General features: G+C 45.3%; 1 protein-coding gene across 1 annotated transcript; it reads left to right on the top strand.

Moving 5' to 3' along the window:
* The first annotated feature begins 209 nt into the window (after positions 1 to 209).
* Positions 210 to 10324, top strand: mc5ra (melanocortin 5a receptor). The gene is made up of 4 exons (XM_062486537.1): positions 210 to 353; positions 8738 to 8942; positions 9092 to 9273; positions 9637 to 10324. Exons 2-4 carry the CDS (start codon positions 8787 to 8789, stop codon positions 10322 to 10324), a joined length of 1026 nt encoding a protein of 341 aa, XP_062342521.1. The 5' UTR covers positions 210 to 353; positions 8738 to 8786.
* Positions 10325 to 15526: the final 5202 nt, after the last annotated feature.

Here is a 15526-nt window from a genome sequence, read left to right as displayed (position 1 = left end):
CCATTCCGCTGAGACCGTTTATTATTGTAAATAGTTCTGAGCGCTAGTTGTGTGCTCTCCCACCGCGACCACATTCGGTATGAAAGTGCTGCCCTGCATAGGCACGTCGTGGGCTATTGACGGCACAACGCAACGAAGGAGGGGTTCCACTCCTCCGGCATCTAGCCTATATATAGCTCAAGTTCAATCCTGCGCGCTCCTTGGAAGCGGTGGACAGGATACCGGGAGGCTGTGTATATTTGCGCGCGGGAGAGTGACTACCGGTGCGCTCTGTTACTAACGCTTCACGATTCCCAAGAGCCAGCCAAGCGCGTCCATTCGAACCAGCTCAATGCAAGCCGTGCGGGTGTGAGGTAGGGGGGACTATAAAATAATGTTTTTTGTTTTGTTTTGTTTGTTACTCTGTTAACGTTAAGTAGCTGGTGACGTTGTATTTGCGTTAAGGGTACTTTTGGCGCGTGTTTTGCCTTTGCCGCGTTGTTCGTAGCTTTGAAGGTGGTTTACATGTTGTCTGTCGGCGCCGTTATCAGAACGAGAACCAGGCTACGTCTATAGGCGACTCAAAGACAGAGAGAGAGGGAGAGAGAGAGAGAGAGAGAGAGAGAGAGAGAGAGAGAGAGAGAGAGAGAGAGAGAGAGATGATGTAGAGACAACTAGACAGGGAGAAGGAGAGACATAGATAGACAGTGAGACCAAGACAGAGCAAGAGACAGATAAGGGTGGCGGGGGGCGGGGGGGTGGGGGTTGAGAGAGGGATGGATGGAGAGACTTTCAGAGAACATCGGGGTGAATCGGTTGCTGTCCGTGAGTGTTGGTGCTGAAATCCGCGGAGGGGGTTTGGCCACGCGGAGGGGGTTTGCTGGCGATGGTATTGACTGTTTGCAGGATGGTAGTGACTAATTAGCTTTCACGTGCTGTCAGTCGTTCACTGTGTTGTTTCCATTGTTTCAGCGAAAGCGACATCAGAAAGAACAACACCATTCTTCCGCCAGAGTAATTAATAAAAGGGGATGGAACCGATCGATGCAGCTGGAGGCTAAATATTTCTTTAGATTTAAGGGATTTACAGGTGATCTCGAGTATGGACAATATTCAACTGTGGACTAAATAGGTGTAGTTATTGATACACAGGATTGATGTTTGTTGTTAACACTTTTATACTAATTATCCGCTTTTATTCAAAATCCATGGACTGGAAGTCCAAACCACTATCTGCAGTAAGATTCTGTCTGATGACTCACTTACCACTGAAACACTATTAGAAGCACCACACACTTGGCTGCAGGCTACCTTCTGAATTACTATTACTATTACTTCTGCAGTATTTGTATGTCACTTTGGATGAAGACGTCTGCTGAATGAATAACATGTCAACAACAGTAGGTCAGTTACATTGTGGTGGCCTCATTACACCTGCACGTCTCCTGTGATGAAGCTGAATGAGCGTGATGTGTGTCCTGACAGCAGGGCTGGACCATCTGTGGTCCAGCCCTGTGGTGCAGCGGTGCACAACAGTCTCTGGTGACCAGCCAGCACACACACACACCTAGGCAGGGAACTGAGAGGGGGTGTGGGAGGGTGTGAGAGATTGTGTGATAAAAGAGAGGGAGAGAGACAGCGAGAGATACAGATCCAGATCGAGATATATATATATATATAGAGAGAGAGATAGAGAGAGAGAGAGAGAGAGAGAGAGAGAGAGAGAGAGAGAGAGAGAGAGAGAGTGCTGCAGAGGGAGAGAAAGAGGGGGAGAAAGAAACAGAGAGGGAGAGACAGAGAGACACAAAGGGAGAGCGAGAGGGAAAGAGGGAGCGAGAGAGGAAGACAGAGAGGGAGAGAGACATAAAGGGAGAGAGACAGACCAGGCTACGTCTATAGGCGACTCAAAGAGAGAGAGAGAGAGAGAGAGAGAGAGAGAGAGAGAGAGAGAGAGAGAGAGAGAGCGAGAGAGAGGGAGAGAGAAAGGGAGAGAGAGAGAGGGAGACAGAGAGAGAGAGAGAGAGAGAGAGAGAGAGAGAGAGAGAGAGAGAGAGAGAGAGAGAGAGAGAGGGAGAGGAGGAATTGAGTCAGTCATGCGTGGGTGTGCTCCGTGCTCTGCTTGGCTGGGGTGCAGTAGAGGAGGGTGATGGGGTGGTGAGGGGAGGGCAGACACGTTCTGCAGAGTTAAGCGGAGAGGAGTGGGAGTTAAAAGGCTCAAGATGTAGAATTGTATTCCATGAAGTCACTTGGAAGGAAAGAGGGATGGGCAGAGAGAGGGAGAGAGAGAGGGAAGTAGAAGGAGACATGAGGGAGGGAAGGAAGGTAGGAGGGTAGGAAGGTACGAGGGAGGAAGGGAGGGAGGGAGAGAGAGAGAGAGAGAGGGAAGGATAGGATGGAGGGCGAGAGGGAAAGAGGGTAGGAGGGAGGGAGAGAGGGAAGGAGGGTAGGAAGGGAGAGTCGGAGGGAGGGAGGGAGGGAGAGAGTGGGAAGGAGGGAGGGATAGAGGGAAGGAGGGTAGGAAGTGAGGGAGAGAGGGAAGGAGGGTAGGAGGGGAGGGAGGGAGGGAGGGAAAGAGGGAGGGAGAGAGGGAAGGAGAGAGGGAAGGAGGGTAGGAGGGAGTGGTAGGAAGGGAGGGAAGGGAGGGAGGGAGGAGACGGCTTTGGCTCGTGGGTCTTATGTGAGTGTGCTGTTGTGTAGCTGGGACCACACTCTTTACCCAGCAGGGTCACATGTCGCACTGACGATGCTGTTGTCACGGTGATAATAGTCCCTGTGATTTATCTGTGATTATTGCTTTGATGTCTCATAAAAGCCTTGAGCATTCCCACAGATGCTTGCACACACACAAAACTATGAGAGGATCAGTGTTTAGGATATAGCATACACACATACCTGAACACACACATACACATGCAAACGTACACACACACACACAGGACTATCTACTTGGTTGCAGAGGTGAGAGCAGGAGAGAGAGAGAGAGAGAGAGAGAGAGAGAGAGAGAGAGAGAGAGAGAGAGAGAGAGAGAGAGAGAGAGAGAGAGAGAGAGAGAGAGAGAGAGAGAGAGAGAGAGAGAGAGAGAGAGAGAGAGAGAGAGAGAGAGAGAGAGGAAGACAAAAGAAGGACAACTGAGAGATTAACCGTGAGAGAAAATCCAGTTGTGGATTTTGGTTTTCAGAGTAAAGGAACAGTGAACAGTAACCACAATTCAGCTGTCTAGCAGCACATCCCAACTATGCTATCACCATCTGCAGGTCACAACATCCCATAATACTGCTACAGTGGATGAGGTTAGAATGCTTGCATTCTGAGAGGCTGTGATGATTTTAATGTTGCCTGGGTTCATCCTCTCCTCTCCTTGATTTCCTAGCTCTCCTTTCCCCTCACCTTTCTTTTCCTTTCCCCTCATCTCCTCTCCAATCCTTTCCCCTCATCTCCTCTCTTCTCCAATCCTCTCCCCTAATCTCCTCTCCTATCTTCCTAGTTCTCCTCTCCTCATCTTTTCTCTTTGCAGTTCAGTGTCAGGTCTTCTGACACGTGTCCAGAACCATCTCTCACTGACACCAAGAGTTACCGTATTTCTTCGAATAAATGCCGGCCTCGAATAAACGCCGCCCTCGAATAAACGCTGCACCAAAAATGAACGTTGTGTAATAAACGCCGCCCTCGAATAAACGCTGCACCAAAAAAATCTGAAAGCGGTTATTTAAAGTTTTTCTCAATTGCTAAAACACTAAAACCCATTGGCTGAACAAAGTTATCAGTTGCTTGAACTGATGTAGCTCATTGTGCAGTCTGTTGTCAATACCTTAAACCATTTCACATGGTAAAACACAATTTGCAGATCTCACATAGACTTTTCAGCAAAAGTCTAAACACATTCTCATTCTCAAAACACATTCTGCACTCTAATGCACATGTCATCCATACTGGTAAACACAAATGGCAACAATCAAATACAAATAGAGAAAACATGTCATTGACAAAACACAACCACTCAAAATTGATTTAACTTTTTTCAAATGATGTGACACAACCAATATAAGCCAGTTCAGAGAGCAAATAGGTTGTTGAAGGTGGGAAAATATTGCTTGTGATGTCGACGAAGTGCTCTGGCCTGACCCAGCCCAAAGACAAGAAGAAGCACATTGATCACATGTTTACTCCTTAGATTTTTGTCCCTTTTACTGTAGTATTGTATACTGTAGTACAGTGCATTGTAGGCTGTATACTGTACAATGAACAAATTGTATGGCCCTGAACATTGTGCTTTCCATTTGTTACAGTAACAGTACTGACTGCTCAATAGATTTTGACTGGTTGCAGGTTCATATCAACAAAGAACAAGAGTGAGTTGTGAGTATTGAAATGCAGGGTACAGTACTGTATAGGGGTACAAGGAGGAGAAAGAACAAAAACAAATTCAAAGAGCAAAGCAGAGTAGTAATTTCTGATACATTTTGAGCTACTATGATAGAACATGTTGTCGTTCATCAAAAGACACTGACGGATAAATATGAAATTTGTTTTGAGATTACGTAAAAATGTACTTCTCCTTGAGAACTATATGTTTTGAACAATGTGTTTTCAATTTTTTGGTGTATTGTTTACTGACTGCTTGATAGTGTATATAATTTTGATCACTTTGTTTATGATTTGAGAGCAGTGTTTGATTTTGAGCACAGGTAAATCTGTTTTGAGGCGAAAGTTTAATTTTGAGCACAGGTAAAACTGTTTTGAGGCGAAAGTTTCATTTTGCAAGAGAATTCAGAGGTTTTGTAAATAGTGCTTGAAGATGAGGTTTTGTGTTTACAGTTTTGAGAAAATGGGTGACTGTTTCAAGAATGTGTTTTAGCAATTGTGAAAAACTGTAATTGGTTAAATTCAACCCCCAGTTGAATTTATTACACATGTAGGGCATGTGTAACATAACTTTCTGTTTGAAAGCTAACGTGTATAAACATTTAGGCATGCTGCTTCAGATTTCTACACAATGTAGAACATCTGTATTTTAGACAGTTGTACTACCAACGCACACCTAATTGATAGCCAATGAGAAAGGGAGTTGCCACACTCATAGACAAAGAATAGACAAGGAGGTCAGCGGTAGTAAATGAAACCTGCGTTTTTAGCAGCATGATTCATTTGTCACAATGCCAGCAACAAAGTTGTCTATGGCTGCACTGCAGCTACAATTCACAAGATCACCCTTACTAATTAAACGCCGCCTTCGAATAAACGCCGCACTCGAATAAACGCAGCACCAAAAATGAACGTTATTTACAGTTTTTCTCAGTCGCTTTGGTGCATTTCTCACATCACTATTTACATTTGCACAACAGTTAGTTCAACCTCCACAACATGTAGTCATTTGTGCACATCATAGCAGCAGTTTCTCATTCCTTCCAACAAATTGCAAATGCGTTTGGACATGCATCAATTGCTTTCATACAACTCTCTGCTGTTTTATAACATTATCATTTGCTTATGTCATGTCAGTCAAAATTAACTATACTTGTGAATGCTGAATAGTCATTCTATATAAAACTAATAGTCCTCATTTCATTGTTTGAGTCATTATATACAAAAATGTTGAACTAATTGTCAAAATCTGTCAAGCAAATTTTACAAAGTTAAAAAAAAATGTAAACACATTTTTTCCTGAAAATGTCTCCTAAATTGAACAATTTCTCTCAGGTGAATCTCAGCTTTCACTGATGAGAAGGAGTGTGTGAAGCATCAGTTGCAGCCAATGATAAGCCACTTCTCTACAATCACTGTCAGAGCTGAGTCCCATAAACCCCCACTTTACAAGCACATATGAACCAAGCAGGACATACTGTGTACCATTTCTACAATACTGTGACACAGAAATGGAAGGTCAGCCTCGAGGAAGAGGGGTGAGGGTGCGGGGAGGAAGGGGAAGGGGACAAAACAGGGGAAGAGGAAGAAGAGGCCAAGTACATAGGCGGATCTCGATGTTGTTGTTGCATGTTGTACTGCAATATTGTTTACCGTTGTGCACAGCTGTACCCAAAGGGAGTTTATATTTGTTATAAATAAGGGTGTATTTTTTAGTTTGCACAATGCTGTGAACAAATTAGAATTGCAAAGAGCAATATGCAGTAAAAATGTGAAACATACATATTCAGTGTCTTGTACTCATTTACCTCCCTAAATACAGTAATGTGTAACTTTACTGTATTTTTCAAATAGCTGTGCAAATAGTATATAGTGCTGTCTTGAGCATTTTCAGGTAGTGTCACCAAGATCTGACTTTTTTGCATTGGAAAACATTTACAGAGTAAACTGTCATAATGAAAACATGACAAAGCCATTTGACTATCTTGTTCATAAACAATGGTGTCAGGACTTTTCATCTTGATGACACTGACACTTTCATTGACATGAATACTTGCTTTTGAGGAATGAGCTATCCATTTTGAGCAAGTGACACGCTTTTGCAGGTTATCAACTAGGTTTTTCAGTTTGTACTAATTGTTTTGAGAACTGCATTAACTGTTGTGCAACTGTAAATAGTGATGTGAGAAATGCACCAAAGCGACTGAGAAAAACTGTAATAAACGCTGCAACGTTTATTCGAAGAAATACGGTAACTAAGTTAAACTCCGACTCCCCCTGACTCCCCCTGACTCCCCCTGACTCCCCCTGACTCCCCCTGACTCCCCCTGACTCCCCCTGACTCCCCCCTCCCACACATCAAGTGACCCCCAATTTAGTTGTAACCAGTTAACGGGCACCACAGTCACAGGTGTTACTGGTTAACGGCCCCACTGTCAATGTTATCGTTAGGGGGGGGGGGGAGTGTGTTCTCTGGAGCTCACGCTTGCTTTCGGCTCCAGGACTTTGAAGGGGTGGGGGGGGGCAAGGGTGGGGGGGGAGGGGTGAGATGGTGGGCGAACGGTGCGGAGGTGACAATGGGTTGGGGCTGGGGAAAGGGGGGGGGGGGTTGGGGTTCGAAAGAAAGAGAGGAAGTGAGAGAAAGTGTGTTCTCCGGAACTCCTACATCCTTTCATTAGGAGGGCCTCATTGTCACATGACCCTGTGACTACTTTATCATCTGCTATTATTAGCCGTCCATCGTGTGTGTGTGTGTCAATTGCACATTAGGATGGGCCATACTGTGCTTTATCTCCTGTATGAGTGAGAAAACATGATGTGTGTATGTGCGTCTGTATGTACGTCTGCGTCTGTCTATGTGTGTGATCATTAGACTTTTGTGTACAGATGAACAGTATGAAGGTTATTTGTCCTTGTGCATCATGCATGAGTTTGCGTTTGTGTTTGCTTGTGTGTGTGTGTGGCTGTGTATGTATCTGTGTGGCTGTGTATGGCTGTGTATGTAGCTGTGTGTGTGTGTGTCGCTGTGTGTGTGTGGCTGCGTGTGTGTGGCTATGTAAGTAGCTGTGTGGTTGTGAATGTAGCTGTGTGTGTCGCTGTGTTTGTGGCTGTGTGTGTGGCTGTGTATGAAGCTGTGTGTGTCGCTGTGTGTGGCTGTGTGTGTGTGTGGCTGAGTAGGTAGCTGTGTGTGTGTGTGTGGCTGTGCATGTGTGGCTGTGTGTGTGTGGATTTGTGTAGGAAGAGAAGACAGGGAACCTGCAGGTATAAGATCTATCGAATGTACCTTGTTGGCAGTTCAGTCACGTTACAAAAACACGTTAGTTAAACAATAAATAAGAAGAAAGAGATTCATAATATCCTGCTTTACCGCTTGGTCCAATGCTTAATTCTGATTTGCTATATTACTCTGCATTCAATTCCCCACATCTGCAGTGTTCTTCCATTAAAAGGACACACACCCCATTGCGAGCGACCAATTAGACAGATGACACAGTGTAGTTCTTTCTTTCTCACCGAGACGTGTCTCACAGCCTCCTGCACACCAAGCTGGAAAAGGCTAGTGGTGTGTGGGAGTGTGTTAGCATGTGTGTGTGTGTGTGGTGTGTGTCAGCATGTGTGTGTGTCGCTCCTCGTCCTTCTGTGTGTGTCTGTTTGTTCTGTGACCTAGAAAGAACATAAAGGAGACTCTATGGCAGACAGTCACGATCCCAGAACTTTTCACATCCAGCAAATAGTTAATAGCGATTCAGCTCATCCTCCTCTCGGTCAGATGACAGAGGGCCCTCTGTAGCTCATCTCTGTTAATTAGCATTTAGTCCTTGTATCTTCTGAGGGTACGGCTAGCTATCTGCATTCGGCCCCGAACGTTCCGAGGGGTCTAGCTAGTCAGCTATTAGCTTTCTGTCCATGTCTCTTCTGAGGGGGCTATCTGCCTGTTAGCATTCAGTTTCTATATCTTCTGAAGGGGCCAGCTAGCATCTTTTAGCAGTCCACCCCCTGTACCCAGGTAGCTGAGTGCTCAACCCTTGTATCTACAGTGTGGAAATAACTAGCTACCCGCTAGCCCCAGGACAGCCATGTGCCATCAGTGGGGTTGTTTACATAATCCCCAAAAAATCGAGGGAAAATCAGCCAAACATTTGTGTCTGATCGGATAAGAAGGAAGATTGAATTATAGTGGGAGTAAAGTGCCCCTGAATCCCTTTACTGGCCGGCCAGTCGCAGATTTTACTGATAAAACACAAACCCACTAAACCAGTTTGGCTGCGATGTGGACTTTATGTTTCCGCTTGTCAGGATTTATTACGGAACTAAGACAAGAAATTTTCTAATATGACTATTATTATATATGTGATCTTATTTCTAAAACCCTTATGCTGTTTTTATGTTGTTGTAGCCTCCCCGTCTAGCCATAGACGAGTGGAGCCCCTCCCCTATCTGCGAACATGAACTCCTCCTACGCCACCCTGAACCCGCCCTTCTGGACCCTCTACACCAATCACAGCTCTCACTACGACGACGGTTACTATGGCAACACGACTGAGGCCCCGCCCTCCATCCACAAGCCAAAGGCCTGTGAGCAGCTCAACATCGCTGTGGAGGTGAGAGGGTGGGCGGTTCAAATCCCATGTGGATGTGTTGAGAGCCGACCTGTGACCTCACAGACATGTCGAGAACGTTTCGATACGTCAAGAGCAAAACGACATGTATCATACATACTGCTAACATTTTTGCTGTCCTCTCTCTCCAGGTGTTCCTGATTCTGGGCATCATCAGTCTGCTGGAGAACATTCTGGTGATCGCTGCCATCGTAAAGAACAAGAACCTGCACTCTCCCATGTACTTCTTTGTGTGCAGTCTGGCCGTGGCAGACATGCTGGTCAGTGTGTCCAACGCTTGGGAAACCATCATCATTTACCTCCTCAACAACAAGTAGGACATCAGTGGCTGATGTGATGTTGGTGGATGCAATGTTGGTTGATGTGTTATTTGGCATTGGTGTGAACTCGAATGTTTGTGACTTCTGGTCATTTGTGGTTGATTTTGGTTAAGGATAATCAATGCTCTGCATAATTCTTGGTCAGTTTCATTCAAAATTGATCAATATTAGTGTATGGTGTTTGACATTTGTCAATATGAGTTTATGATCTTCAACATTGGTCAATATTAGTTTATGACCTTCAACGTTGGTCGTTATTAGTTCAGTGTGTTCATTATTGGCAAATGTTAGTTAGTGACGGCCAGTGTTGATAATTTCACTTGGTTCTCTAACCTGACTTCCTGTCCCGCCCCCAGACGCCTAGTCGTGGACGACCACTTCATCCGCCAGATGGACAACGTGTTTGACTCCATGATCTGCATCTCCGTGGTGGCGTCCATGTGCAGCCTGCTGGCCATCGCCGTGGACCGCTACGTCACCATCTTCTACGCGCTGCGCTACCACAACATCATGACCCTGCGCCGCGCCACCGCCATCATCGCCGCCATCTGGACCTTCTGCACCGGCTGCGGCATCGTGTTCATCGTCTATTCCGACTCCACGCCCGTCATCGTGTGCCTGGTGTCCATGTTCTTCGCCATGCTGGTGCTCATGGCCTCGCTCTACAGCCACATGTTCATGTTGGCGCGCTCGCACGTCAAGCGCATCGCCGCGCTGCCCGGCTACAACTCCATCCACCAGCGGACGAGCATGAAAGGGGCCATCACACTCACCATCCTCCTGGGGATCTTCATCGTGTGCTGGGCGCCCTTCTTCCTGCACCTCATCCTGATGATCTCCTGCCCGCGAAACCTCTACTGCGTCTGCTTCATGTCCCACTTCAACATGTACCTGATCCTGATCATGTGCAATTCCGTCATCGACCCCCTGATCTACGCCTTCAGGAGCCAGGAGATGAGGAAGACCTTCAGGGAGATCATCTGCTGCTACAGCCTCAGGAACGTCTGCAGCAACCTGGGACTCACCAGGAACATCAGCGGATGACTTCCGGGTCGCCGTCACCGTGACCTCCACACGATCTCCAGGTGATCGGGGGGTCGCCCCTTGTTGAGTTTTATTCCGAGTGAAAACTAGGTTGAGGTTTCTTAATCTGGTCTTCAGACTGGGATCTGGACCAAAGTGCTACAGTGCTGGAATCTGGACATGGGGGGTCAAGGTGGTGTCATGAACTAGAATTGCGCCCCCTACAGGTGTTAAAAAGCTCTACAGGGTTTTGTTTACCATGCCAAACAGCCCCCCCCCCCCCCCCATGGGACTTCCAGGTTCAATTTCAGGAAGTGACCTCAGCATTTGACCCTGAATGTTGATCATGTACTCACAGTGTACTGTACCTCCTCACCCCTCTTCATCTCCTCCCCCACCTCCTCACCCCTCTTCATCTCCTCCCTCACCTCCTCACCCCTCTTCATCTCCTCCCCCACCTCCTCACCCCTCTTCATCTCCTCCCCCACTTCCTTTCCCTTACACCCCTCCTCACCCTCACCCCCTCACCCTCCATGCTGATAACCGAAAAAGACTACAAATGACAAGCCCACCTAACGGCCTGAATCGTATCCCCTGCCATCCTATTTCCTGGCTATGCACCCACACCAGAAAACCCCTACCTCGAATCCTCCACATTCATGTCATATAGTACACTACACACATAACACACTGTACATGTACTAACCCTCCTCCTAACATTATATATAATGCCCCCAATATTATAAATAACCCTCCACTCCCCTTACCCTCCCCCCGACCTCCCCACTACCCTCCTAATAGTATACATTATATGGCCCCCTTTCCCACCCCACTGTCCTAATAATAAAGTGTATGTCTGCCCCCCGGAGCAGTAGATTCTAATCACTGTGCCTGCTCAGCATGACTGGACTCTCAGCGTGCCTGGTCCACATGACCCCCTTGTAAACACCCTCATAACACTACTGGTGCAAACCAGGTCCCATGACACGCAACCCTAGCAGCTCCACATGAAAGAGTCTGTTCAGTGTGTGTGTGAGAGAGAGTGCGTGTGTGAGAGAGTGTGTGTGTGTGTGACTAAATGGTTTTAATCTAGGGTAAAGCTGTTCCATGGCTGTCTCAGGATGCAAGATATATTGAGGTAAACTTGTTCAGTAAGTCTTCAGTAACTCACTTATGTACAGTCTGCTGGTTTCTTCAGCCTCCACTAATATGGTGTAAATAGTGTACATGTAAGGGTTTGACCTTGTGCTGACCTGAAGAAATGTCCTTCTTATGTCCTATCCCTATTTAAAGAAGAGAAAAGGAGTATTTTGAACTAGTATGATGTTGTCATCATGTGTGGTATAATAGTTTTTGCTTTGTCAATAATCGTAATTATGCTTTTGAACTTTATCCAGTTGAAAACAGAGGATTCATCTGGCAACACACACACACGTACAAATACACACACACATATACTCACACATACTCACACACACACTGCAGATACAATCTAATGATCAGGTCAGCTGGTGAAACAGGTTGTTAATGCTGTGACAGTGGATTACTTCAGTGGTCTCATCTCATTGCCAACACCTTCCCAGAGTGCAACAGTGGATTGCTGTTGCTTGTTCAACAAGAACACGGACTATCAATAAAGTTGGATTTGATTTGAATCTCTGCAAACATTGGCGGGTTCTTCAGAGAAACCATGTTGTCTCACACACTCTCACAATTCTTTATTTTGATTTGTCTTTTTTTACTGTCATTCTGTAAGGAACCCGTCTCGGTTTGATGACATCACTTGTGTTAAGCCAATGACCAGCCCCCAACTCTCCTGCATTGATGTAGATATCACTACTGAGTCATGTTGGGGCAGGGGCTTGACATGAAGGGTCCTCCTTTGAAAGACAATAGGACGATCCTCCTGAGACTCCAGAGTCTCAGGAGTAACCATTTACGTCCACTAGTGGTTTTATGTTGGCGATGTACTGAAAACCATACAGCCTTTTGTATTTATTTAGTTCGCCCAACTGAAGGGCATCATGGGTTTTCTGATGATGTCACAAATGTGAACGACCTCAGGAGTAGCATGTAATCCTAGGTAGTTCATTAGGTTATAGATGCAGAACTTTTAACCAATAAGAAAACTCTGTTGCATTTTTTCTTCTTCTTATAAACATGTTTGTTTTGCCAAACCCAAGAATTTATGTCATGTAAAATGTAAACATTTTAACAGCTTTGCGTTTCTGGTGTCAGGAGGTTAAAGTACGGGCTACCATTTTCAGAACCCAGTGAAAATGTGAAGCCTTTGTTCTCCACAGAAAATCATTGTGTTCATTTAGCACTTTTAGCCAAAGCAGCACACTGGGGGATTTGAACATGTGACCTCATGACCTGCAGTCAGTCACTGAGCTACAACTCTCTACAGGAAGAGAGGGTTCCAGATAAGGGTTGAACCCTGGAAAGAAGTTTGTTGATGTGGTTGTCAGGATTGTCGCGTACACTTGCACATAGACCCACGAAAATACACACATAGACACACACACACACACTCACGTAGATACATTCACACACATAGACACATGCATGCACACACACGCACGTATACAACACACAGTTACCTTTACCTCAAGTTACAAAATGTCCGAGAACACTCAGAACATTGTGTAATCACAAATGATCACTAAAGCAGGCTCAGGTCAGCCATTTTTCTCTCAATCCACGAATGGAAAACATTGCTCCTGCAAATACAACTATCCATCGCAAGGGTGGAGAAAATTATCTCTGTTCTCTAAAGAAAGATCGGTGTGAGGAATGAGAAAGACAGGTGTGACAGGTGAGACAGACAGGTGAGACATAGACAGGTGAGACATAGACAGGTGAGACATAGACAGGTGAGACATAGACAGGTGAGACAGACAGGTTGTGGCAGAGACACCAGAGGGTGAAGGCTGTTTGACAGAGACCAGGGTCCTTATTGATTCTTTTGGGAACTGAAGATGTGTTCCGGAAATGAGTTATGCTGTGGTTCAAAGGGAGGTCCAGGGACAGGATGAAAGAATTGGATAGGAGAAAGAGAAGACTGAGAGAGAGGGATGACTAAGAACATGCCCAAGAGACATGTAACAGGTTATATTTACATGATGTTTCTTCCATATCTACTTGACAATAATGATTTCCCCTCAGGCCTACACACTACCATGTCTGACTCACACACACACGCACACACACACACACACACACCAGAATCAGAAGGGGATTTATTCGCCATGAAAGTTTGCACAGACAAGGAATTTGCTTTGGCAGGAAGGTGCATACAATAAACATATAGGAACCAAACATTTTAAAATGTGGACTATACTAAGGGTACATAAACTAGCAGTACTAAGTGGAATTAGAATTAAATAAAATATACACACACACACACACACACACAGACTCCTCCCAGATAGTGTCCAATTGACCTTTTGTTACAGCTCCCAGCCCAGCGGATTGGGGACTTCCTCATAATAGGTTTCCTGTTTCGTATGTATTATTTCTCAACTGGGTGGTATATACAGAAATATTTATTGACCTGTGGATATGTGCTGTATCTTGTGGTTATGTGTGAAGCTGGCTTGCATAAATACTCTTGTTATGAAGGGGGAGAAGGTGGGGTGTGTGTGTGTGTGTGTGTGTGTGTGTGTGTGTGTGTGTGTGTGTGTGTGTGTGTGTGTGTGTGTGTGTGTGTGTGTGTGTGGGAGGGCCGGGGGGGCGACAGTGTTATACAGTACATATAAATGATGGAGCCAGGATCAAAGAATGTTTTGTGATGGTCGTGACACATCAATAATATACTGTGATGTTATGTATTATGATAATATGTACTATGATCCTATGGTATTGTGAAATGCTGACTTTATCATTAAATTATGTTCTTCTATTATGATAATAGGATTATATGCTGTTGTGATATTATGATAGTACATTAATATGATATGATGATATTATGAAACTGTGTTGCCTTTTGTATTCATACATAGGAGACGTTTCTGTGGAATGCCAGATGGTATTTGACAAATGTAATCTCTGGATCACAGTTAATCTGAGTACATTGTGAATGTATCCCTGGGATTACTTCCAGGTTAGGCCCCTGAACCCCCCCTTTCCCCTCCCCTCTCCCCCCACACACTCCACCCCCCCCCCCCCCCCACCCCCAACCCCCTTCCCTTGCTAGCTGCTGGTGCTGATCTGTGCTGATGCCTGTGACTGCTTCCTCTGTCTGTGGCTCGTTGTGTCACGTTGGTCGTCCACTGGTGGGGACCTGCATGAATGTAGTATTAACGTCATCTGTCAAATAAACGTGACAAATGGACACCTTGTCCCCGAGTCTCTGTCAGTCCCCTCCTGGGTAATTGCTCATTCTAAGGGGTCAAAACTCGTATCTCTTCCGGTGAGTAGAGAGTAGAACATTCTCAGGAGTTTCCCAACTATCTCACACCATTTAATGTCAGCCACCTGGAAAATTAATTAAATTCTCTGAAGGTTCAGCGGGTTGCCGTTCCTCACCCTTCAGCCCTGAGTGGGCTAAATCATGATGGAAGCACTTCACTTTATATAATTGGAGGGAAATGAGTACCAAGACCAAATCATTACCTTTCAAGAACCATGGTAACCAACCCTTCAAAGTGATGTCTCCCCTAGTGCTGCTTTGATTAGAGTCCTGGTTGATGTAGCTATCACTTTGCTGTCTTTACTTTAAGAGTGTAAGAGAGTTAGTCTCCAGTGATTATGCTTACAGATCATGTCTCTCTCCACACACCTGACGGACAGCATCCAGCGGGAACTTCCTGTCAACAGACATGGCAAACGTTGATCAAAAAGTACTTCTATGAGATCTGGAAGAGTTTCTTTTTTTTTTTTAAGCAATGACATTCAAAGGCACCACAAACACTCAATATTTAGCGCACATTGACTGGATCTGGATTAAGTATGTGTGTCTGTGCTCAAGTCACATCACACAGCAGACATTTCATTGAAACCCAGAGACAGGAAGCCCACTTGTCTCCATAAGCATTCTAATCCTCTAAAATCTAAAATGATGGACATACACACGTACACATCAAAGTTGTCCAACTAATGGTTCACTTCTCCTTCTAGACACACCCTACACCAAAGCTGTACCACAACCCTGAAAACAAATACACTATGTAAACATACAATTATAGATTTGCTGTTAGATTGAACCCACTCCAGCAGTTT

Source organism: Osmerus eperlanus, chromosome 20 (assembly GCF_963692335.1).
Source record: "Osmerus eperlanus chromosome 20, fOsmEpe2.1, whole genome shotgun sequence".
Classification (NCBI taxonomy): domain Eukaryota; kingdom Metazoa; phylum Chordata; class Actinopteri; order Osmeriformes; family Osmeridae; genus Osmerus; species Osmerus eperlanus.
This window is presented reverse-complemented; position numbering and strand designations above follow the sequence as displayed.

What these genes read in the sequence shown, in the direction of transcription:
- mc5ra (XM_062486537.1), top strand. Translation starts at nt 8,787, where the DNA reads ATGAACTCCTCCTACGCCACCCTGAACCCGCCCTTCTGGACCCTCTAC. An exon ending in AGCTCAACATCGCTGTGGAG is followed by an intron (nt 8,943 to 9,091) that starts GTGAGAGGGTGG and finishes CTCTCTCTCCAG; the next exon opens with GTGTTCCTGATTCTGGGCAT. An exon ending in ATTTACCTCCTCAACAACAA is followed by an intron (nt 9,274 to 9,636) that starts GTAGGACATCAG and finishes TCCCGCCCCCAG; the next exon opens with ACGCCTAGTCGTGGACGACC.